Raw genomic sequence first — 26,259 nt, forward strand, 5'->3', positions numbered from 1 at the left:
GCCATCCAACATTTACCTTCGTTCCAAGAGAACAGCAATTTCCAAATGGCTCTCCATCTTTGGCCCGGAGATTGAAGTTTGTTGTACCTGTCAATGAACATATACCACATGGAAATACCGTTTATAAAACTACTATACCTGAGGTGCTTTTCCTCAACCAAAAATATTCTTTGATGGAAAATTAGCAGAATCTGACCCAGTGGTAAAATCAAATTGTGTTTGACTTTTAAATCTTTGAACTACTGTAATTAATGGCTCCGCTTCAAGATCTCCAAATACATTATTTCTCTAAAAACAATAGCAACTGTCACAAAAGACCGTGTGGCAGTAGACTTCTTCTCATGGCTAAGGGCAAGTATGAAACTACATGTTACAGGTTTTAAAATACTCCCAAGTCCTGTTTTCTAGGCCCGCAGACAGCTTTTGAACCATAACCATACAGTATGGTGTGGTGCAATCATCCCTCTCTACCCAAGGAGGGTTATATTCCCAAGAATTTGGTCAGACCTGGACCATTAATTAAGATATGGGATAAACAGAATTACAATAAAGGCAATGGAAGTGGCATAAAATTTAACACACAGTAAGTTCTAGAAGTATCTACTTCCAAATAAAAATTGGATTTGGTGTGTATCTTTTGTATTTAACATTCTCTTATTTCATTTTCACAGGCCTTAGCAAAATGCTGAAAAGTCAGGCCTCTGCACAATTACTGAAATCCCTCAGGGACACTTTTTCCCATTCTGTCCATGTGCTGAGTGAGGGTAAAATATCTTCTTTCTAAACTGCCACATGAACCCTATTCCCCTGTGGACAGGAATGGAAGGTAATCATTTGATCTGTGTAAGGGGGAGTGACCTGAACCACACATCTATATAGAAAGATCACACCTGAAACAACGGATATGTGAGCAAAAAAGTTCTCAAAACTATAGTCTGGAATTAGGGGAGGTAATTAATATGTGAAACCAAACACCTGGTTCCAAAAGACCTCTTTCCAAAGAAACTTTACTATATCTAGAATTATGTGAACATTACCACCAAAAAAAAGTTTTTTAATCAAGTTTACTGCATCGAACATTTTATTATCCATGAAACACTTGAACATTGCACTGGAATGTCTGAGCACCAATTTACTAATCAAGAGGGCCTCCACACAGGTGCAAGGTTAACAAGTAACCCACAGAAGCAGGTAACCCCACATGTAGTAAACTCTCATTGATGAAAGATTAAAAGAACTTCACATTCTCTCCAAAGTGTACTTCCCAGTGTCTGGCACATGCATGTTACAATAGGACAATTTGCTGCTCTATTTTTGAGCACCCAAGTTTATTACATGGGATTACACATGCAAACAACAGAATTTGGCCCCAAGTACAGTCAAGGGAGAACACTATCAGGCACCAAGTGTGCTGATCTCACACTGAAAAAGGCTGACTGAAAACACTGCAAGGGTGATCCAAATACAAGGACAAAACTAAGTCAATTACTGAGTGATGTGGAGTTATATGCTATATATGTAGACTTCTCTTTATACAGTAAGGACTATTCTCCAATAAAAACTGGCAACTTCTGCCAAATAATTGTTTGCCTGAAAAAAATATGAAATCCTATTGTAGTTCAGAAAATAATGCAAACAATTTTAATTTAATCTAGATACAGGTACTTTATTTACAAATATTTAGATTAATAGCATTTTGTTACATCAAATGAAGAGTACAGCAGTCTGAATAATCCTGTCACAAAAACAATTAAGACCCACTGTAACGAACTTTGGGAATCAGGGTATTGCACCTAAACAAGCCGCAGTCTTTAGTCTGTGATTGCTACCTTATATCCCAATGGGTGGGTGGTTTGTTTTTTTTTTTGTAAATATATACACACACCAGCAGGTCATGGTCCCTGGGCGAGTCCCTTGTGAAGCAACAGGGTAAGCAAAATGGGCCACTGTAAGTCTTTAACAGAACGTACCAATCTACTCAAGGAATCTTGTTTTTTAAAAAGTTAAACAAAGACAAAAATAAAGATGAGTCCACAAATTAACCAAATCCTGTTTTCTGCACATTCCAGTTTTGGCTTTTATTTAACATTGACTATACAATACTCCAGTACTACTACATGTTTACAACCCAGAAAGCCGTATTTTTTATTTTCACTTTAGTGTCTGTAAAGAGGGATTTAAAATGTGTATTTTAAACACAGCAGTTGAGCTGAGTGATTTTATAGAATATTGGAAGGTTTACCTATCCTACTTCAAATAGCTTCAATTCTCCATCTGGACCATAAACTGAATCAGAAATCAATCGAAAGAAGTAAAGACCTTGGTAAAACATAAGTCTGTTGTCTAAAGAGATTGTTTCCCTTGCAATACAGTATTCTTTCAGTGGCCAAACCACCTAGTGCAAAGTAGTAACTTACTTTGTATCAGCACAAACACTGAAACACCATTAGAAACACTTTCCCTTTTACAAAACAACTTATGCCAACATGACATAAAATAGCCCCTCATACTAAGAACACAAGGGGTATCCTAAATTACTTCACTGTAGTGTTAAAAATGCACAATTTAAAATCCCTTAACAGCAGACCTGTGGTTCTGACTGTCCGGTACACAATCTCACCATTCCAAGATAAAGGTATAAAAGCTTAAAATGTGCAATAATAAACCCAGCCTTTTTTCTTTTTCTATACAGTAAGGCAAGAAATGCAGCCTGTAATGCAAAATGTTTACAAAGAGAAAAGCAGGTTAGCACATTGTCGATTGCACAAGAACAGTTAAGAAAATCAGCAGGTAAGCCACAGTGCAAAGATGGAACAGAATCTGCTAGTGTTAATCCTCTCACGCTACAGGAGCTCTTTCCAGCATAATGTCCCCAAACGCTGCCAGCACCAGAGGGTGGAGCCAGTATTACTTGTGAACTGCAGTTGTGTATTTCCTTGTGTGAAATGGAAGGGAGTAACATGGTCACATATAGGTCATACTGTACAAACTGGTATTTTATACTGTTCCAATGCCAGTAATCAATTTATTTTCTTCATTAAAATAATATACACAGAATGTATTGTTAGTTCGGTTCCTTCAAATTTTATACATATTTACTTTCTGCTAAAGAGAAAGGATAAAATGGTGTAAAAAAAAAAAAGATAAAGCTATTAATTAAGCACAAGAGAAAAGATAAATGGATATTTTCCCTGTGCAAGGCTAAGACAGAAGCAAACCTCCACGAGAAAAATGCCACCCAAGCAACAGGAAATTTATCCAACGAAAACAAAAGCAGTTATAGAACCCATTCTTTATCAGAAGTCATTTCACAGCAATAAACTTATTGGTTACAACAGACATACTTGAACAGTTAAAGATGGGGAGAAAGGCTTAAGATATCCTCAAATTAAACCATACAGTAAGACAAAGCCTTGCCCAAAAAAAAAAAGGAAGGATAAAAATCATTTAAGTCCAGCATCAGTGCTCAGTTTAAATCATGTACTGGTGACATATCTATCACGAGGACAATCAAGGGGGAAAAAAAGTCTAGATTTACCATGCAGGAGAGATTTATTACTCTACTTGCCTTTTGATAACCTGATTACATCTAGTTGTTTAGCAGTTTAGTATTGTGTTAAACTGTTTTTACAACAGAGTTGTTTTTTCTTTCTTTTTTTTTTTTTTTTTAATTAAACCCAGTAAGATGTACAGAAGACAATGAGGCAGTAAAAAGTACTGCTTCCAACAGACAGAGGTGAAAGGTCAAATGGGAGCTACGGCAAAGAGGTCACTAGCAGCCACAGCCTTCTCTCTGGGGTTGGGGTTCACTGGTTAGCCGGCCTCCCTGTGGGGCTGAAGGTTTGTGCTGGACACCAGACTCAGCAGCATTCAGATCCAGGCTTCCGTCCTGAATGTTCTGATAGATTTTCTTGGCAGCCTCAAGGAAGGCATCTTCTACATTCTCTCCCCTAAGAGGCAATTGACAATTTTATTGGAGAATCACAGCTTTCTACAAAAGATAAGGCATTATACACTGACCTTTTGCTAACCTTTAGTCAACTGCCATGATGTCTTCAACTTAGCCACTGTCATCTAATAAAAGATTACCAAAAGACTGAGCTAAGAGGATAACATGGGGAAATATTTTCTATGGAAAGCATATAAACAAGATACTAACCGCTGTTTCTACAAACCCTATTTGGATAACTGGATGTGTTCTAATCATTAAAATGTCATATATTAATATATAAGGAAAAGTGAAGATAGGCCATTTTTGTAATAGCAAGAAGGTATTCCAAACAAGTGAGATTCCAGGATTTGTATGGTCTGATTAGCTAAGCATCAACTATACTTTTTAATTTTGTGATGGTGACATATTTGTGCTCGACCATGGTCTCACTTCAGTTCTCTTAGTGCTAACAATATGACGCTAAACCAAAAGGGGCTATAGCTTCTCACCACAGCAAGGAATTTCTGACTTAATAAATGAAGAACTCTGACTAAAGTCCTGGGGTTCGATAATGGACATGGAATAACGATTAGAAAACATCAATTATGTTTCTGATTATTCTTAGACATTGTTTCCTTAAGCCATGCTTTGTAATCGAAAGTACTAAATGCACAGATTACCCAAGCTTGAGTCCAAGATGCCAAATTCAACCTCTATTGTGAAAGTCAAGCACTTTTGGAATGCTAACACAATTTCATTTATTAACCTGGTTTACCAGGGGAAAAATCACAGTATAATCTTTTAGGTAAAGTAGCAAAAACAACTATCTTTGAAATGTGAAACAGGAAGCAAAGGGATGCCTGCTTAACTGTTTTCCCACAATAAACATCACACATACACATACTATTTTATGTAAGCAAATATATTATACATTTTCGACATGTATGGTTCTACTTTGAGAAGTTTGAATGTAACTGAATGTAACTGAAAATGATTAATTTTAGTCATACTTACGTTTTTGCACTTGCTTCAAGGAACAGTAAGCCTAAAAATTAAAATTCAGACTATAATTAAGACATTTCAAATGAACTCAATAGGACATTTTCTCCAATAACATTTGAATTAGGGTTTCCCATCAGCTATCAGTACTCCTACCATAGTATTTTATGAAAGAGTATGTTAGGTTTGAGATGAGGGGAGTCTTAACATTTGTCATTAAATACTTACACTACCCCCAATATGAATGTCAAACAGAAACATACTTTACTTCTTCATTCTTGAGATTTAAGCAGTTGGCATTAAAAGTGTCAAATAGTCTGCAGTATCAAAATGCCACCCCTCCCATGTGTGACCCCCAAAAGGCCATTAAAAGTCTTAAACCCACCATTTTCTTCAGCAAACTGTTTGGCTTCTTCATATGTAACATCTCTTTGTGCCTCCAAATCTGCTTTATTTCCTATGAGAATTATTACCTAATTTGTGACCAAAAGAAAGACATCTTAAAACAAAAGCAACCATTTAAAATCAACCATGAAAATTCTGAAATCCAAAAATTTTGATAGGAAAAAACATATAGGCCTAAAAAGGAAACCAAGCACCAGCAATCATCTAGCACATAGATAGGAGAATCACGAAATCAGTACTATTAGGAGGGAGGTCAGCAATTAACCTAGGCCATGGGCTGACAAACTTTCTATATAGGGCAAAGAGTATATATTTCACATCTGTGGAGCTCAAATGGTCTCTTTGCATATACTTCTTAACTTTTTCTTTTAAATAACCTTTTAAAAATGTAAAATCCATTCTTAGCTTGCAAGCCATTCAAAAACAATACAGCCCATGAGGAACACCTGGTCTAGGCCAAAGGTTATGATTTATCTGAGTAAGATTACTAAAAGGTCAATGCACAAGCTCCAGGAAATCTGTGAATACACTGAAATTAAGCACCAAATGCTATAAACAAGAACATTTCGCTGGAAGAAAAGGCTCATGGTTTTCATCTGATTTTTGAGAGTCTCTGGGACCCTCAAAAAGTTAAACTACCAGTTCAACTCCTTCAGGCTACTGGTAAGAAAATTAGTGATCAAATTAGGCAAAGGGACTTGTCAAAGGTCACTCAGGGAGTCAGTGATTTAGAAGGACATTAGAACTGAGGGAGAAAACCCAAACTATGACCTTCAAACACAGTCTTTACACTAGCCCTAGAGAAGGACTAAGTTTGTAGCAACTGAAAACAAAGGTCTGTGTTCCATGGGGAACAGTGGTGGTGGGAGGAGGGGATGGGGGGGACACACATGCAAATGAGTTCAAATCCAAGGCAAAATATCACACATACATACACCTACTTTGGAATCATTTAAGTGAAGTTAGGCCAAAGTTAAAGGCAGCTCTACAAAGTTCTAAGAAAAAAGTTTGCAGCCTTAGGGAAATAGAGCTTTTTGATCTTTATGGTGGTTTCTGGGGACTGCAGGTAGGGCATTATGGATAAACTGTCTCTGTCTACATATAAGCTTATCTGATACCAATTGGTGATTCCAGCTCCTTTCCCTTCCCAACAGATGTGGTAATCCAGATGCTGATACTGTAGGAATGGATGGTTTCAACCAAAAGTGATTTCTACCATTAACTTTTTCTCATGAGGAACTGTAGCCCCTAACTCTCCTACTCCTTAAAAATGATCTCCAATGAGCTGAAGAACCATTGTAATCTGAATGTAAACCTTGAACAAGAACACTTAAGCAGTATAACAAACGTGAGCATTCTCCAATCAGTGAGGACGAAGGCCCAATGAGGAGGGAAAGGCATTTTCACATGAAGTCTGCTAGTCCTTTAAAGGATAAGGTAAGAACACATGAAAAATGGAATCAGTTTTGTTTTTTTAAATCGAGGCTGGTAAAATCACAATGGCCTAGTCCAGGGCCATTAGATGGCAGGTACTCAAAACAAATGTTTTGTATGTCAACTATACTTCAATAATAAATTCAAAAAAATAACACTGAACTGCACACTTTAAATGGGTAAATTATGTTAATTATCTCAACAAAGCAGTTTTTAAAAGATTAATTTTAAAAATTTTTAGACATTTGCTGAATGGAAACACTGCCTTCTCTCCCAATTCCTTAAGAACTTCCAAGCTGTGCTTCCCATCAGCCTGAAAGGAGACATAAAAGTGGCATGCTAACTAGACAGAGGTACAAAATACACCACCAACAAAATGGGAAAGTATGTAATTTCTACATAGAAACTGAAGGCAATGTTACAGAAATCGTAACATTCAAGCTGGACATTAAGAGATTTTCTTCTGTAGGGGAGCAAATTTTGCCATCCCAAAATATCCTCTTTGGAATATTTCTCTTAAGCTGGCTTATTTTTAAGAAACAGCAGACACCAGTAAAGCTCTGAAAACCCAGAAGTTACCCTTTAAGAGACCTTTACATCTGTAAGAAAAATCTCCATTTGTAAGGGTGTTTCCCTCTCAGTATGAGGAAGAGGGGTGGACTCAATCTCCAGAAACTTTTAACAACTCTGTCAATTAATTTCTTAGACAAGCCAGAAGAATCTTGAAGGGTAAAGATCTTCCTCCCTAACACTTTCTTTTGAAGATCTGGTAAAATCTGAAGAAGCATAAATGAGGCAGGAAAGACATGGCTAATTTGTCATGATGCTCCTCTAAGGGACTTCTACAATGAGTTTTGTTTGCTGCTTAACATTTTTCTTGAAATAACTACAGAATAGAGCTTTTCTATATACCTTTCACTAAGCTTCCTTAACAGTAGCATCTTACAGACTCAAAACCAGAAAACTGACATTGGTGCAATCTATGTCCTTGGTCAGATTTCACCAGTTGTACACATTCGTGTGTGTGTGTGTGTGTGTGTGTGTGTGTCCAGTTCTATGCAAATTACTGCAGATCTAGATTTCTGTCACCACAATTAGTATACAGAACTGTTCCATCACTAGAAAGGAACTGCTTTGTGCCCTTTACAGTCTATGCATAGCACTCATATCCTTCACCCCCATTTGCTAACCTCTGGCAACATCTGTTCTCTTCCACAATTTTGTCTTTTTGAGAATGTTTCATAAATGGAATCATACAATACATAATTTTTTGAGATTAACTTTTTTCACTCAGTGTAATGCCCCTGACATCCATCTAAATTGCTATATGTATCAATAGTTCATTTCTTTGTGTAGCTGAGGAGTATTTTACAGTATGAATGTACCACAGATTGTTTAACAATTCACCCCCTAATGACCATCTGGGTTGTTTCCAAATTTTGTAGCTGAGGAGTATCTTATAGTACGAATGTACCAGATTGTTTTAACAATTCACCTCCTGATGACCATCTATTTTTGGCTATTGTAAATAAAGCTACTATGAATGTTCATCTATAGGTCTGTACATATACCTACAGTGGGTTTAAGGTGATAATGGATATGAAAGTTCCAGGCACAGTCCCTGGCATAAATGGCAAACCACTTTGGGGCACCTGGTTGGCTCGGTCTGCTAAGTGGCTGGATCTGAATTTCGGCTCAGGTCATGATCTTGGGGTCATGGGATAGAGACCCCAGAGTCAGGCTCCACACTTAGCTGGGAGCCTGCTTGAGGATTCTCTCTCCCTCTCCCTGCTCATGCTCTCTCTCTAAAATAAATAAATCTTTAAAAAAAAAAAAAAGGCAAATCATGTTAACTTTCAGTACAATTTATTGCTGTTCCCTGATAAAAGCCAATCTTACCACTGATTACCTACTTATTGAATCAGACCTCTGCTCGATGGTGGAGTACAAAGCTAAGTGAGACACAGTCCTTGCTCTGAAGAAGCTCAGTCAGTCACACCTAAGTACCTTCCCTTGTTTGTTCCTGGAATGCCCCCTTAAGCATTTATTAAAACCTTACTCACCTCTACAGTCCCAATGCAAACATACCTTTCTCTGTAAAGCTGGTTTCTCCAGATGGCACTGCTTATCCTGGGTACTTCCAGCAATGCACATACCAGCTGCTCTATTTCTACCTCATATTTCACTCTGCTTTTCAGCATAGTTATTTGTATACACACAGCTACCCCCTTACTAGACTGTAACATTCTGTGGGCCAAGGACCACATTTATCTTTAGATACTAGAAAGTCTAGCATGGTGGTTGGCCTTTAAAATCTCAATAAATTGGGGCACCTGGGTGGCTCAGTGGGTTAAGCCTCTGCCTTCAGCTCAGGTCATGATTCCCAGGGTCTTGGGAATGAGCCCCACATCGGGCTCTCTGCTCAGCAGGGAGCCTGCTTCCCTCTCTCTCTGCCTAGTTGTGATCTCTATCAAATAAATAAACTCTTTAAAAAATAAATAAAATCTCAATAAATATCTTCTCAGTCTGGTGAAGAAACTAACCTTTATTTTCATTTAAAAACAAATTTTCTGAATTTTCAATTTGAAAATATAGCACAATAATGGTTACTTTTTAATTTTTTTAAAATTTATTAAAGTATAGTTGAGATGCTTTTGTAAAAAGAAAAAATTTTTAAACTAATTTTTTTAAAGCATGCAGAACTCTTTGTTTTTAACTGAAATTTTACTGAGATAATTGTAGATACACAAGCAGTTGTTAAGAAATAACAGAGATTGCTTATACTTTGCCCAGTTTCTTCCAACAGTAACATTTAATGAAATAAATGCAGATCCCTTTTAAACTGATTGTTTCAGATTTCATTGTTTCCACCTGACATGAGAACACCACCCCATTCATAACTTTCATTTTTTTTAACCAGAAACATGAACAAACGCCACATGTAAGATGTAAAACCTGGGGTAATTAGTACTGAAAAAAAAAATGCTATCTTCTCAATTAATTTAAAAATACTCTCTCATTCTTGGTACTCATATACAAAAATCCTACTAGCAAACCACTCTCCTTCTGGGGTTAGCATAGATCTTACATTTTCTATATAACAGATGTTATTCAACTTACAGTATTTGGATTGGTGAGATTCCTTGCATCTGTCAACCAGCTGCTTAAATGATTATATGTACTTCTTCTGCAAAAATTAAAGTTTACATTTGTGACTTCCACATACAATTGCCATTTCAATTTTTTAAAAAAGAAATTTCAAATAAATATTTATAGTATTCCCTTTCATCAAAAACTGACTGTGAAATGTAAACCCACACTTTCCAGAAGTCTAGCCCAACCTATTATTTTAAATAAATAAATCAGTATCCAACAACTTTGCTAATTACATACAGAAGTAAACTGTTTACATTTAAAGGCACATTCATAAACAGACAGTGGGCAAGGAAAAACACAGAAAATTAATGGAAACAATTCTGAACTAAGAATTTCTAATCTGAAGTAAAAACTAGGATTATTTTAAAATCATCCATATTTTCAACCACAAAATGGGAGAAATAATATCAAAATGTCTAGCGAATATGTTCAATAGCAAACATATTTGCATCTGTCTGGTATTAGAAACCAAGATGTTCACACTACTATACACTGATATAAAACTCACCTTTCTTTCAAGAGAAAGTTAACTATGACAACATAAAAACCAGCTTTAAAATGGCACTTAATGTACTTGACTGGAAATCCAAGCCCCCAGATAACAAAATAAGTTTATTCTAACTTTGTATTCTTATTTACTAGTACCTAAATCATTTTGAGATTCAAACTGCCCTATTTCTCCAAGCAAGAGTTTAGAAACTCGTAGGCTCATTTGCACTAGCCAAATAGGCCCAAAGAGGGAGAGCAAATCCAAATAATTTGTAATATTATATACAGTACATAGAATATTAGTATTTATCAGACTTTACCAAAGGGGTCAAATAAAACTTTGAAAGTTAAAAATGTTTGATTTATATACATTCACAAAACATTAATCCATCTTATTCATTTAACAGGTGAGAAAACAGAAGCTCACAAAGATGTAAATGCATTTCAGAGCCAGGCCTTGAACTCTTTCTTTACGCACATAGTGTCCTCAAAGTGTTTCAAATTTAGTCTTGTGAATATATTCCATCAACTCCAGCTGCCAGTACCCATATAAAGTTGGATTTTCCAAACATTTAATCCTTTCCCAGTAGAGACTAAAAAGAAGTTGTAAGATTTTCTTTTTACTGTGCTAAATTATATTATACACAAATCACCACCTAACCGTTAAAAAAAAGGGGGGGGGGGTCAAATAAAAGCAACATTTTCCCAATGTTTTAAAATTTTCTAAGTAAAATCTTCTAATGGTCAAATATTTTTAAAAAGCACAAGTCTTATCATTTTACGGTTCCAAATTTGTAGTTACTGGCATACCTTGCTTTAACACAACAGATTTATCCTACTTTGTGCACAAAAACTTACGTAGTACAAATCCCAAAACATTAATACTTATTTTGATAAATTTTAAAATGTCAAAGCTGGCAGCAAGAATGAATTACAAACTGCCACCACTTTGGTAAACAGAAAAATCTATACATCCTTTTTAAGTATCAAGACCATATAAACTGTTATTATTTAGATATGCCCATAACCTCTGCTACTAATTTCTTAGGTAATTAACTTAAAATTCACCATAATTTCAAATCTATTTAACTATAGCAGCATGCCAATATTCATTAATTAGTGGCAAGAGTGCTAAAAGATAAAAAGTAAAAAATATCCCTAACTTTGCCATGTAAAATGACTTATCAAACAACTGACAGAGCCAAACAAACTGCCATGATAAGCTATGTTGTCAATTTAGGAAGTATCCTGTAACAATTACAGTTAATGCCAGGAATAAAGGTATTATTAAAGTAGAACTCTGAAGTTTTTAAAATGTTAAGGAAGAATAGAAAAAAAGGAAAAAAATCAGTGTTATGGATACAACATCAGTGTCACTATGAAATATTAATAAAGCACCTGTCTAAAGTGTGTAGTACTTTTTTTTCAATAAAATTTTATTGGGATATAATGAATTTACCATAAAGCTCATCCTTTTAAAGTATACAAGGTAGTGGTTTTTGGTATATATACCAAAGTTGTGCAGTGATCACCTGTATCTAATTCTAGAACATTTTTATCAACCCCAAAAGAAACACTGCACCCATTAGCACTCAATCTCCACACCATGGCAATCCACTTTCTGTCTCTGAATTGGCCTATTCTGGCTATTTCATATAAATGCAATCATACAACATGTGGCTTCCTTCATTTAGCAAAATGTCTTCAAGATTCATCCACTGTATAGCATGTATCAGACAGTCTTTCCTTTTAATGGTCGAATTATACTTCACTGTACGAATATACCCATTTGTTTATCTATTCCTTAGTTAATGGACATTTGCGGTGTTTCCACCAGAAGTAGTTTTGAAGATTCAAAGAGACACAACTTTTACCAGAAGTATTTACTATGCTTAAAAGGTTATGTTTAAAAGCAAACCATACACATGTATCAAATCATCACCCTGGACCTTAAACTTACACAATCTTATATGTCAATTGTATTATCAGTAAACATGGGGAGGGGGGGGGACACAAGCACACTTGCACAAAGCAAAACAAACTACAACACTTTAGACTGATACACTCTTAAAGACACATCGCCACATTTAAATTTATCAGCAATGGAGTTTTTAATTATGCAAAGTCTTCAGGAATGCATCCCTTATTAGGATGTCCTGCACAGAAGGCCAGGTCTTTAATAATTTTCCCACAAAACTATTTACAAGTTATCATGTGACCAGTTGCCCGCCTATACAGAAGAGCATTAAGGCTATTTTGTTCTGTTTTGCTCTGAGATTAACCAATTCTGGAACTCAATGAACTTCAAGCACTGTAATTAGAATCAGCCACTGTCTTCATTCTACGTCCACATTTCCCAAAGTGTGTTAACAAAATAAGCTTAAGAAACACTAAACTAAGTTAAAGAATTTCATTAATGCAGAACTTCTCAGGATGCTAATATGTTAATGTGCACTGTATCATGACTCTTCAAGAGAAAACAGTATAAAGCATTTCTCAAAAGGAAATATACTTCAAAGTCCCTTTGGTCCTACTCACCCATCCCTACCTCACCCAAAAAAGTAAGACAAGAGGCACACTGCTTTCAGCTGGCACTTTGCATTAATATGAAAGGTGATCCAGTTCATTTTCCAGCTTAGCACAGTTTAATGAAGTGGCACAATTTTCCCTGTTTTCTGAAGCCAAATATTTACGGTCCAGTTTTTTTACTTTTTATGTGCTTTCAGTTTCTAAAAATAGCCAAGCTGAAATAAATTTAATCCTGCTGCATGAAGTACTATAAGCCATTTTAATTCATTTTAGAACAAAAAAGAATTTAAGTAAATGAACAAATACCTCAAACATCTTTAGATGCAAGCATAAGAACTTTTTACAATCTACCATGTTGGATTAGCAAAACTACTTAATTCCTTCCCTGACCTTATTTTGAAAAGGTGTCAACTTTAACACCAGAGACTGCATAGAGTTAACTCCTCAAGACTTGTTTGCTTTCTACTGAAGTGAAAAGAACAAAGTTTGGTATAAAATATTATTTCACCTCATATAATTGAACTGATGCTGCTTTTCAGAATAGTATTCTTCTATTAGCTCCACCAGCATCTCCTAAAGCTTTTCTTCAGTCATATTCACTTTCAGAAAAGGAAATCAACATGTTACATCAAGTCTTACACAACAGTGTAGAGAAATAACCGTAAGATCCAAATAAGCTCATTTATAATCACACAATCACAAACTAAGAATGTCTAAATCAATAAACACACACACACACACTAAACCACAGTGCCTAAAGCATTTTTTTTTTCAAGTATGAAGTTTGGAAAAGTATTAATCTCTTACCTAGTGATATCATACACCATAAGTGCTCCCGCAGCTCCTCTGTAGTAGCTTCGTGTAACAGCCCTAAACCTCTCCTGTCCTGCTGTATCCCAAATCTGCAGTTTGATTTTTTGGCCACTAACTTCAATTATTCTTGTACCAAATTCAACACCAATTGTGTGAGGACAATCAGCCATAACTGTTAGAGAGAAAAAAGGAATATAATATTCTAACTTCCAGAAAGCTTCAGATTAAGACCAGCAGGGAGAAGAGCCACTGGATTATTAAATAACATATTAATGCTTGTAGGCTGTATGTGGACGAAGCTAGCACTGAAAAAATATTAGCAAAAACACAGAAGTCGAATCTGACTGCACTAGAACAGGGGTCAGCACACTTCTGTAAAGGACCAAGTAATAAATATTTAAGTTTTGTAGCCAAAACCACAACTACTCAACTCTGCTGCTGAAGCACGAAAGCAGCCAAAGACTCAAAGTAAAATGAACATGGTTGTATTGTAATAAAGCTTTATTTACAAGAACAGGCAGTAACTGGATTTTACCCACACGCTATTGTTTACTGACCCCTGGACTAAAAGAATCTGCTAATTAAAAATAAAGATTTTTAGTAAGTTCTTCGTAACACCAACATTATGCTATTTAGGCTTCTGACAATTACTACATATAACAAAACAATCAATGGCTTTAAGGCTTTAGGAGTTGTCAAATTTTTCTCCTGAAAAATATTATCAGTATCTCAAAGAAAAACACATTTAATATATACTTACAATTACATATTGGCAAGTTACATAATTCCAATCCAACAGGACAAGTTTATTAGTCCTTTCCTTAAAATTAGGCCATTGAAAACCTAAACCTATTATTCTCCGGTACAAGAATACACAGACTGTTGGAGATGTTATTAAATTTACATTAAGCAAAAAAAAAAAAAAAAAAAAAAAGCCATAAAATTAATTTCAACTATATTTAGCCTATCAGTTACATAAAATAACATGGTCTCCTCCCCTAAGACAGAGTTATACTTCAAATATTAATCAACCAGTCTTGATATAAAAAGAATTTCATTTAAATATTTCCAATCTATTATTATTTAGTTAACAAGTGCTATATGCAGCAAATTTCCAAAATGGAGAGTCAGAGAAAATATTATTTAACTTTGACATTATAATTTTTAAAAATTTTCTACCACCAAAAAACCTAAGCAAGTAACTCAAATTATATATGGTATATAAATTAACACTCTATACATGCAGGCGTATTTCATTTTATATGCATCTATTTAAAAAAAAAATTCCCTCCCTAAAGACAAAAATGTATATATGCAGAAAAGTTATATTCAAATGCATGGAGCGTACTGAAAATGACACTTTTTAAAAGGTAGGAAAGTGAGTATAAATTTATTTATTGCTTAACCTTATTTTGAACTTACATTTTTTTTCTGTAAATTGATGAAGTAAGCAAGATTTTCCTACTCCCATATCTCCTGTTTAAAAAGAAAGAAAAGTTTCAATTGGCAATTACATTTCTCAATTTTATACTCATAATTATATGCAATGATTGCTATACCCCCTACTATATCACATCACAAATTTCTGGGACACTTGAAAAGATGAGTTTGAAAAATCCTACATGTCACTTTTCACTGTGATGCACCAACTGTTTATTCCCAATCTTCAGCAGTGACAGAATTAAATTATAAATTATGTTAGCAAGTAACTATCAGCTGGGAAGTGCTTTTTAACAAAGAAACTGTTGTAAGAGAAGCATTTTTTACTTTGAACTGTTTCAAAGTTTTATATTGTTTTTTCCCCTTAATCCATGCATAAAAGCAAAAGACATAAGGACACAACAAACAGGGCAGCATGTAACAAGCAAAAATAGTAAGTTTTGGAAGTCTGACTGACTAGATCCCATCTATCTCTTCTTATATTCTTATATTCCCTGTATTTCTTATAGCCTGGGTGGCTCAGTGGGTTAATCCTCTGCCTCAGGTCATGATCTCAGGGTCCTGGGATCAGCCCCACATCAGGCTCTCTGCTCAGCAGGGAGCCTGCTTCCCACTCTCTCTCTGCCTGCCTCTCTGCCTACTTGTGATCTCTGTCAAATAAATAAAATCTTAAAAAAAAATTCCACAAAAGATAAGCATGTGCATTATATGAAATCCGTAATAGATGTTATCTCTAACTGTACTACATAGGCATTTAACCCTTCGTGAAGGAAGTATTGAGCCCACCATTACATCAAACTGTTCTAATATGAAAAGTAAGTGTACTTCCAACCGGACTCTTACAACTACACCTAGGTAAACAATCTTATCTTTTAATTTGAGCAACATCTTGAAACTTAGCAGAAAAACCACCAGTATTATATTTTATGTATATTACACAACTACTCTGACTCAATGTTCTCTATCAATTTTTGCAATCCAGGTGGCTCCAAGGGCTTTCATGATATTTTTGAAAAGTTATCAGTGCTCCTAGGAAATTAGTACCACTTCCAGGATTAACAAGCTTACAGGCAGCCCTCAAGAACAATCAGTATCACTTCAAAAGGTACCCACCAGTGTACTACAGAAGTATCCAGGGCCACAATACAAAAAGTACATTGTTACCACAAAAATAAAGGAGCTTTAATTTTGCAGTTAAAAAACAACAACAACAACAACAACAAAAAACACTAACTTTTCTGGAATGGTATGTTAAGTATTAGTATATAAATATTTTGTATATTAACTTTCTTTGTAGAGCAAGAGCATAAATTAAATAAACTTACCAATAATAATATATTTAAAGATGTAAGAGTAGTTGTATGGTGCAGTTGCCATGGTGGCACTAAAAACAAAGAAAACTGTGTTACTTCAGAAGGATATACACAAGTTCTCCAGTTGGTCACTGCTAGTTTTTAAAGATATATAAAATGCAGCATACTGATTATAAACAAAATGTTGATTACAATAAGCCAGAGTAAAATTGCATTTTCCAAACTGATCAAATGCACAAATTCTCTGGATGAACATTAACATTCTCATGTGCTATCCGTAGAAATATCAAGAAACCATTCCATTATTTCTCTTTACGGAATATCCAGTAAGAAAAGTTACTATGAAAAATTTCAAATAATGAAGTCTTTATAAATTTGACTTAAACATCATTATAAAGTCTTCCTCCTTTGAAGTCCCCACTCCTGTCAACTGATCCAGTAAATTACTGACGGCCAACTTGTTCAGAACTCTTTTATTTTACAACAGAATGTTATAAAAAGTAACCACTAACTTACAAACACATAAAACTCTTAAAAGTTATAAAAAGTAACTTTTTTACTCCACTTTAAATCATGGTTAGCACAACATCCAAAAAAAGACCAGTCCAACTATTTCCAAACCAAATTACTGTCAGAATTAGATAAAAAACCACATGAAACTGTTGTTCTTACTGACTTTTTAAAAAGTCAGTTATTTGAGATTTCAATTAGGTTCAACCTAACAGAGGATCTGAAGATTAACAATGTATCAAATGCCTACTATATACTATTCTAAAAGCTGAAATAATGGCATAAAATACTACTTATGGTTGTCAAATCTGCAAGTTTATATATTAGAAGATACTTAGAAAGATCCCAGCCTATTCTTTGCCCTCGGGTATATTTAACCTAAATAATTATTTCTCTCTACTTTTAACAACTTAAAAAAAAAAAAAGCTCTCCAATTTATTCAGAATAATGAATGCCGTTAATGTGTCAGACACTGTGCTAGGTGCTGGAGAAACAAGAGGTAAAATGTAGTAATGGTAGTAACTTCAAGTAACATTTATTCTAGTCAAACCAGTTTTCAGTTTAAGGAAAGATAAAAATTATGCATGTGCACATGCCCACACACAAAAGATTTGACCCCATTTTTTTAAAAAATTGATTTCTAATTTTTAAAATATGATTTTTACTGTTATGGGCAATTGTCACATTATACAAGCCAGATATGATAATGATGGTGGAAATTTGTTTTCTAAAACTAACAAAATTACTATATAATAAAATTTCACCTATAGAAAAAGTATGTATTTAAAATAAGTGAATTATTGTTATCAGGGAAAAGAAAGTTGTTCACACAGTACAGTCTTCTCACTTAACTGTAAGGATTACATTTAACTGAAGTGGATGCCATGCTACCCATTTCAGCTTGAAGTGCTGCAGCACTTTGTTAATCAGTCTTCAACATCACTGAAAACTCCCTTAACCAGTTTGTTTAGGAAGGGAGTTTTTCTGGTTAACTGATTCTGAACATCATAATAACTTGTTTCCTTTTTTGCAGACACTGGGGACTCAGAACTTATTAAGAATAAACTTGGTCCTGAGGCTAAAATTGGTGTAGATTATTCACCAAATCTCTAAACCAGATCCTAAACACAAGGAAAAGAATAATCTTTCACAATAAAAAATATTTAAAAGTTATTAAATTCTTCACCTGCATCCTTCCAGAACCCTGTAATTAATTTTTAGCTCCTTTTTTAAGCTCCTCTTTCCCCACTCAAACTTGGGGAAAAGTAATCGTTTAGTCACCTTGAAATTACTGTTGCTTTCATGCTCTTCCCCTTCTGACTTTCCCATTCCTCTCTCTCTCTTCTTACTCAAAGTTGTAGCTATATACACTTTGCTTCCTTCCATTTTATTATGTTAAAACCAAAACCACAGGGCACCTGGGTGGCTTAGTTGGTTAAATGTCTGCTTTGGCTCAGGTCCTGATCCCAGGGTCCTAGGATGGAAACCCACGTCAGGCTCTCTGCTCAGTAGGGAGCCTGCTTCTCCCTCTCCCTTTGTGCCTCCCCCTTACCCGTGCTCACTCTATCTTGCTCTTTCTAAAATAAAATCTTCAATAATAATAATAATAATAATAATAAAACAACCAAGGCCTCTACATCCCTAATTTCTCACTGAAATGCTCTAAAGGCTAATCATGAAATTAAAAGCCAATTCCAGTTGTATTAATTTGTGTACTTGCTAATTATCACACAGCATCCATTAAATATCTACAAGATGACTAATTTTAAAATGTTTTTTTTTAATTACCAAGCATTAATTAGCATAAACTATTCCCAAATAAAAGAGAATGATCACTTTCACAGAATAAATACAGTGCCCTGTCTTCACCTCACCACACAATTTTCTGGTTCAAGTTTCTTAAAAATGAACCCTAAAAGCAAAGTTAAAAAAGAAAGCTACTGGGATGCCTAGGTGGCTCAATTGGTTAAGCATCTGCCTTCCACCCAGGTCATGATCCCAGAGTCTGTGGGATCAAGCCCTGAGCCCCAGGACTGGCTCCTTGCTCAGCAGGGAACCTGCTTCTCCCTCTCCCCTCCCCCCTTCTCATGTGTGTGCCTGCGCACTAATAAATACAATCTTTAAATTAAAAAAAAAAAAAGGAAAGCTACTCAAACTTAATTTCAGTAGACAATGAAGGCAGAAGTGTCCAGCACTGTAGCCACTAACACAACAGGTCCTCCCTCTCTTATTATAAGCTTAGATACAAGCTAGGTTTCAATATACTCCCAGACTTTATTGGTTACATTCACTCAAAATTATGTATTTGCAGTAAAACTATATTCAAGTGGCCCATTTTATTTTATTTTTTCTTAAAGATTCTGTTTATTTGAGAGAGAGAATGAGAGAGAGAGTGAGACAGAGCATGAGAGGGGGTAGAGTTAGAGGGAGAAGCAGACTCCATTGAGCAGGGAGCCTGATGCGGGACTCGATCCTGGGATTCTAGGATCATGACCCGAGCTGAAGGCAGTCGCTTAACCAACTGAGCCACATAGGTGCCCCTCAAGTTGCCCCTTTTAAATATTAACTAGGCTTAATATTGTTCTAAAAAAGAATTTCTCAACATCATTTCTTGAACATGAATGAAACACACCATTGTTGAAGCGAAGAATGTACTTTTTAACTAGCTTTGGAAGGGGAAAAAAGTTTGCCCACTATTACTTAAGGATGCTTCTGCTTTACTCAAAAGTCAAAAAGGGGGGAACAGGGGCAAAAACCGTTGGTATAGTTCAAACACTCTGAAAACATGAGTCCATTCTAACACTACCATCTCCACTAATTAAAAAACCTTAATAATATTCTGTAACTTGTGCACAACTGCTGGTGTGATTAAAATGTGTTCTCCATGTGTTACAAAAGCATAAGAATAAAATTCATAGGCAGCTAAGATTCAATGCCTCTGATTTCCTTATGAGTACCACTTTCAGACAGTAAGCTTCGTTAAATACAAGATGAACAACCTGTAAACTAGTAACAAACAATTGTTACAATTACCATTTATTGGGCACTTAATATATTCCAGGCAATGTACTAATAAACACTTCACATGCAATTTCAATTAATTCTTACTACTACAGCCTTATAAAACAGTGAGTATAATCCTCATTTTACAGATGAAGACTCAACAGGTAAGTAACCATGCCCAGGTCATACAGCTAAGTGGTCAAGTCTATAATGGACCTAAGACTATTTTAACTACAGAGAATCCCTCTTATCCACTATACCATCCAGCCTCCCCCATAATTATGAGATGCACCATGAAATCCTTTCAAGGTACTTAGGGACACAAATCTTTCTCAGTTCACTCACCTTGTTCTAATTTAATACTCTAAGTAGTATTAAAAAATTATATTCAGGTGATATACTGTAATCAGGATTTACAGATATGGATAAATAATTACACTAATTCAAATTATATCTACTTACAAAAAAGTTTTTGAAGGTAACACTTGTTGAGAGTAAACCATGTGCTGATCAGCACTACTTTTCCCTACATACAATTCTTACTTAATTCTCACAACTCTGCAGAGTTATTATCATTAAGTCCATGTAAAAAACTGAAGAAACAGGGGCACCTGGGTGGTTCAGTCGGTTAAGCATTTGCTTTCAGCTCAGGTCATGATCCTAGGGTCCTGAGATCAAACCCCACACTGGGCTCCCTGCTCAGTGGGGAGCCTGCTTCTCCCTCTGCTAGGTTCTCCCACTGGTTCTCGAATGAATGAATGAATGAATGAATGAATGAATGAATGAATCTTTTAAAAAGCCCCCCAAAAAGCTGAAGAAATTGAGGTTTGGAGAAATTAACTAATTTGGCCTGTGTTACAAAATAGTAAATGGCAGAGCTGGAACTTGAACCCAGGTCTGATTCCAAAGAACATGATTTTCTCTATCTAAGGTAGCTTATTAAAGGCATATATATGTGTAGAATGACAGACACACACACATGTGGACCGAGAGGACCAAAAAATCAAAATCGAAGGAAAATGGAGAATAATTACACTAAATTTTAGGGTTATAGTTTTACATGTGCGTGTGTAAAACTTAGCTCTAAACTTCCTGGCTGTCAAGAGAAATGATTACTAAATGCACACTGAACACTGATGATTGTTGTGTGGCCCCTTTAAATATTAACTATGCCTAATATTGCTTTAACAAAGGATTTTTCGAGATTAGCATTAACTCTTGAGCACAAGAAACACACCATCATCGAGGTTAGGAATAAATTTAAAAATGGGGTGTGCTACTACATAAAACTCTGCAGTGTGTTTTACACTGAACAAAATGATGGACCTATTTGCAGACCCATACACAGAGCTCTACATGGTTACTAAATGCACATTAAATACTAATCACTGTTGCCCCAAAAATAAAATTAAATGGTCTCCACACAGTTAAACAGATACAGACATATAAATGACTGGATTTGCAATGTACAGACAGAGGTGAAGGCTAAGGAACTTTCATACAATCTGCTTATGAACTGCCACATTTTTAGGAGGTAAACAATGTATTTTCAAATCTTAAAGATAATCCAAATCACCCTCTGATGAGGAAGTAGCCCACAGATACAAAATCTTCAATCCATAACGTTATAGGTCCAAGTGGATCTAATACAGCATTTTTACAAACAAAACAAAACAAAAAACCCACAAAAAAAAACAAAAAACAAAAACTGGAAAACAATCAATCTACACTCTAACAGGGAAATGACTGAAGAAATTGAGGTTTCAATACTAATAATTGAAATGATCAGCACTACTTTTCCCTACATACAATTCTTACTTAATTCTCACAACTCTGCAGAGTTATTATCACTAAGTCCGTGTAAAAACTGAAGAAATAGGGGCATCTGGGTGGTTATTATTAGTATGATGAAATAATGCATTTAGTTCAAAACCATTTAGATATAGATGTATTAACCTGAAAATATATCCATGATTTTAAGTGAAAAAAAAGTTGACAGAATTTTATGCAATAGCTTCTCTCATTTTTAAATACACACACACATATACACAGTCTCTCTCTCAATCTTGTATACAGATAAAATGGAAGGAGACACACCAAACTGTGAAAAATGAATACATGGACTGTGAGCAGAAAAAGGATAGGAAGGAATTATTAACTTTCTTTATAACACTGCACTAACAGGATAAGCATATACTATATTCACTGCTAATTTTCTAAAGTAGTCAAAGTAGAAAAAATAACTTAAATATTTTTAAAGCATTTTTATATATAATTCTAATACAAAACAAATTTAAGAAAAACAAAAACAAGCAGTGCCTGGGGGACTCAGTCAGTTAAGCAATCCACTCTGGATTTTGGTTCAGGTTATCTCAGGGTCTTGGGATCGAGCCCTGAGTGGGGCTCCACACTCAACAGGGAATCTGCTTGAGAATTCTCTCCCTCTGGCCCTTCCCCATCTTGCATTTGTGCACACTCTCTACCATAAATAAATCTTAAAGAAAAAAAGAATAAAAAATAATCCAAAAAACTCCCATTCATAATACTTTCAACATTACTTCCACATTTACAATAACAGGGAACATCATATGAAGTTAATCATATGATCAGCCTCAAATAAATAAATAAATAAATACCCAAAAAACAAACCAAAAAGAAACCACTCCAATAATTGACAGTATTTTTTCCTTTTCTTTTAGAGCTTGGCTTTTTACTGTGTTAACTTATGCACTACGTCTGACTAATCTTTTCACAACTGTTTTACAGCTATTTTATTCTTCTCCTTAGGACATATGACATTTCCATGTAATTTGTACATAACTTATTCAAGACAACACAAGACGAAAACAACCCACAAAATATTCCAGGTGATTTAAAATCTGATCTTCATTGTTAAAATTAGTAAGCTTGGTTTTTGTTTTTGTTACATGTAAGACATTTTGTTATAAACACCAGAATCAAGATAGACTGCTCTTGCGATTCCAATACAAAAATATTTGTTGAGCATTTACTAAGCACATACTCTTGGGTTAGGCTTTGACAATATAGTAATGATCAAAAATAATAATAAAAAAACACATTATTCCTGTCTTCATGAAACTTAAGAACAGAAAGAGTTTGATTTGCTTACAAGCTCTCTAACGTGGATTGCTACTTGATTTGTCAGTCAAGTGGACACAAAACTTTAGTTATTCTAATAATCTAATCTAATCTAAATGAATGGTCAATTTCCTCAACAGTAATGCAACCTCTGAAAATAACCCATCCATTTCTGACACCCACTTTAAAAAACTCACTTTTGACAAGACATTCAATGTCACACTTTTACATAAATTAATGTATGAAAAAGAACTGGATTCTCTACTATGTTAGGAAAAACACAAATTTCCCTGTTATGGTTAAGCTATGAAAAAGCAGTACTCCAATACTTCACCTCTGTTCACAGAATGAAAGTACTTAAAGGAAAAAAACAAAACACCACAACCCTGTACTTACTCCTAGAGCTGAAAGGTTAGTAATATCAAAAATTTTCCTGATGAAGTATCGTGTCTGAAATTTGCTTTAAAATAATTTGGTGGAAAGGGTTAAGGTGTATATCGATGAACAAGACTGAGCACTGTTGATACTGGCTGATGAGTATATGAAGCCTCATTATACCACTCTATTTTGTATATGTTTAAAACTATCTAGAACATACAATGTTTTAAAAGTGCCCTATCTTTGATACCTCTATTTGTACCCTGCTGTCTCCAACCATGCCTGTTATTTTTAACCACACAAAACTGTTTCAAGCTTTAAAAGAAAGAAACAAACATCTCTCAGTAGTCCTATTTTAACATATTTGCCTTAACCAAAAGTTTACTCCAACAGTACAAAATCTTAATAAGATTATGCAAAGATATTTAATACTGATAAAGATTAGCTTTAAGAACACTCCAAACTCTGTTGCACAGTTGAAGTATGCCACAATAAAGTTTAACATGAAATATAAAAAGCAAAAACTTTTTAAAATGTAGCTTTAATTTCAAGGAATTTTTTAGGTTATTAGAATCTAAAAGGGTCTTCCATCTTTACAACAACTAACATTTACTGAGTGCCTAATACATGCCACCTACTTTATAACAATCTTTAATAGTAAAAACTCATTTTACAGGTAAGAAAACCAACTCAGAGACTTGAGATATCCACAGTCATACACTACCAAGGGAAAAAAGATTAAGGCCCAGGTCTAACTGTCCAACTCTCTGAAGCCATGCTCCTCTTTATTCAACAAAAATTAAACATTCACTACATGCCTGGCACTGTTACAGACAATGGGGTACCTAACTAAATGCCAAGCATGTGCTAAGGGTTTTTTAATTCCATTTAATCCTCAAAACAATTCTAAAATGTAGGTACAATTATTCCCTGTATAGATAAGGACACTGACTCGGAGAGGCTAAGTAACTTGCTTTAAGGTCATTCAACTAGAAAGTGGCAGTATTGGAGTAGGAAACTCTTAACCACACATGACTTAAGGCATGAACAAATAAAAGGACCCAAGCAGAACTCTGAAGACAAATTTAGGAAAGTGCTGGGGGAAGAGGGAATGGAAGCTAGATTTCTGCAGGGTCAAGCCTGTGTTCAATTACCACATGTAAGAAAAGACAATCGTGACAGTAAACTTTGCAAGGGTTCAAGTGGGCTCTAACACTTTTGTGGGACCACCAGAAAAGCACTTGCCTTCTGGGAACCCCAGTTTCTTCTTCCAATAGGAAATTAAAATCTTGCCACCTCTCCTCTGGGGCTGGGAGAATGAGGACTGGCAGTGGAGCAGCTGACACTACAGACTTTGAGTTACAAAGGAGTCGTCAGTTGTCATCCCATGGAAACACAGGGAAAGAGGAATTAAGCTGTAAGTACAGTTTCAGTGGTCACGCCTGTGACACTAGCCTAACTTGAGTGCAGCAGAGAAACACGAGGCAGTGTGGGAGAGGCCAGCGTGTCCGTACCATCATTAGCCAGTCACATCGCAACTTCAAGCCTCAGTTTCCTCACTTGTAAAGTGCAGGTGACTTATCACCAAGGGCTAGGCAGCAGGAAGCACAGCGGTGAGGACAGCCAAATCTGCGCCTGGCTCACGGCAAGGTGCAAACCATCAAAACAAAAGCCTGTTTTGCCTTCTTTCCTTAAATTCTAGAAATGCCGAAAAACTTGCCGTCTTCTTCACTGCTTCTCCATGCTACCAGGATGTCACAGGCCTCGCAGGGCCTCACCCAAAGCAGAACCTCGCCAGCACGGACCCTTTCGCCAGCCCAAGTCCCCAGTCTACCCACAGTGACAAGGACACCGGAGCTCCTCCAAGATGCCGGCGAGCCAGCGAGGGGCTGCCTTTTGTACTCCGGGCAGACGCGGCCTACGGGACGGGGAGTGCCACGTCTAGGCTCCTGGGCTGCGAGGCGCCGTGCCTCGCGTGGATAAATACCGCGGGGGTGGTCTGCAGCCGCCAGAACGGCAGTGAGGAGAAGGGCCTGCGGGAGGTGTCTGTCCGCCCAGCCCGGCCGAGGAGGCGGGGAAGGCGAGGCAGAACACACCCTTCCCCGCACGCCCCGTAGCTCTCCGCTGGGCGAACGCAGCGCGGGGACACCCCCGCCCCCGCACGGGAGTCCCGTCAGGCCCGGCGCCGCGGCGCCCACCGCCGACCCCGCGGCTCGCCGCGGCCTGGCAGGGCCTGCGCTGCGGTGCCACCCGCCCGCCGCCCAGCTCGCCGTCGTCCGCACGCCGGTCCCCGGAGAGCCGGACGAAGAAGTCTCGGCCGGACGGGCACTGCGGAGGGCCCGGCTTACCTGGGGGGTTGCTGGTGGCTGGGCAGCTTTCCGGGCGGGAGGGGGGCGTCAGGACGAGGAAGAGGAGTGCAGGCGCGGCGGGAGAAGGGCGGGGGCGGTCGGCCGAGGCCCCGGCAGGTAGCGGGCTGGCCTAGGAGGTGCAGACGCACTGGCGGTAGTAGCGGTGGCAGCGGCGACTGCTCCTGCGGCTCCCTCAGGATCTTCCTCGGGCAGGTCCAAGATGGCGGCGCTCCCTGCACAGGGTTTCCTGTCACCCTCGCAATGGGCCGGACCACAAAAGAAGCGGGGGGAGGAGAATGCGCGCGCAGCTGGCGGAGCCCGGAAGAGGGTGGCCGGGCTCCGGCCCGCTAGCCACGCCCCTTCCTCAGCCCTTCCCTCTGGATTAGTCGCGCGGCCGCCGAGGCCCGCCCCA

General features: G+C 36.7%; 1 protein-coding gene across 1 annotated transcript; it reads right to left on the reverse strand.

Moving 5' to 3' along the window:
• Window positions 1-1,309: 1,309 nt before the first annotated feature.
• Window positions 1,310-26,133, reverse strand: RAB14 (RAB14, member RAS oncogene family). The gene is made up of 8 exons (XM_032865758.1): window positions 25,848-26,133; window positions 16,522-16,580; window positions 15,179-15,232; window positions 13,751-13,928; window positions 9,890-9,956; window positions 5,316-5,403; window positions 4,946-4,976; window positions 1,310-3,950 (listed from the first exon to the last, which is right to left on the reverse strand). Exons 2-8 carry the CDS (start codon window positions 16,571-16,573, stop codon window positions 3,773-3,775), a joined length of 648 nt encoding a protein of 215 aa, XP_032721649.1. The 5' UTR covers window positions 16,574-16,580; window positions 25,848-26,133; the 3' UTR covers window positions 1,310-3,772.
• Window positions 26,134-26,259: the final 126 nt, after the last annotated feature.

This window comes from Lontra canadensis, unplaced genomic scaffold (assembly GCF_010015895.1).
Source record: "Lontra canadensis isolate GAN:19392208 unplaced genomic scaffold, GSC_riverotter_1.0 scaffold30, whole genome shotgun sequence".
In the NCBI taxonomy this organism is placed as follows: Eukaryota; Metazoa; Chordata; class Mammalia; order Carnivora; family Mustelidae; genus Lontra; species Lontra canadensis.

Coding starts and splice junctions, on each gene's coding strand:
- RAB14 (XM_032865758.1), bottom strand. CDS start 16,573: ATGGCAACTGCACCATACAACTACTCTTACATCTTTAAATATATTATT. Junction 15,233..16,521: donor CTTTAAATATATTATTATTG/GTAAGTTTATTT, acceptor CTTTTTAAACAG/GAGATATGGGAGTAGGAAAA. Junction 13,929..15,178: donor TCAATTTACAGAAAAAAAAT/GTAAGTTCAAAA, acceptor TCTCTCTAACAG/TTATGGCTGATTGTCCTCAC.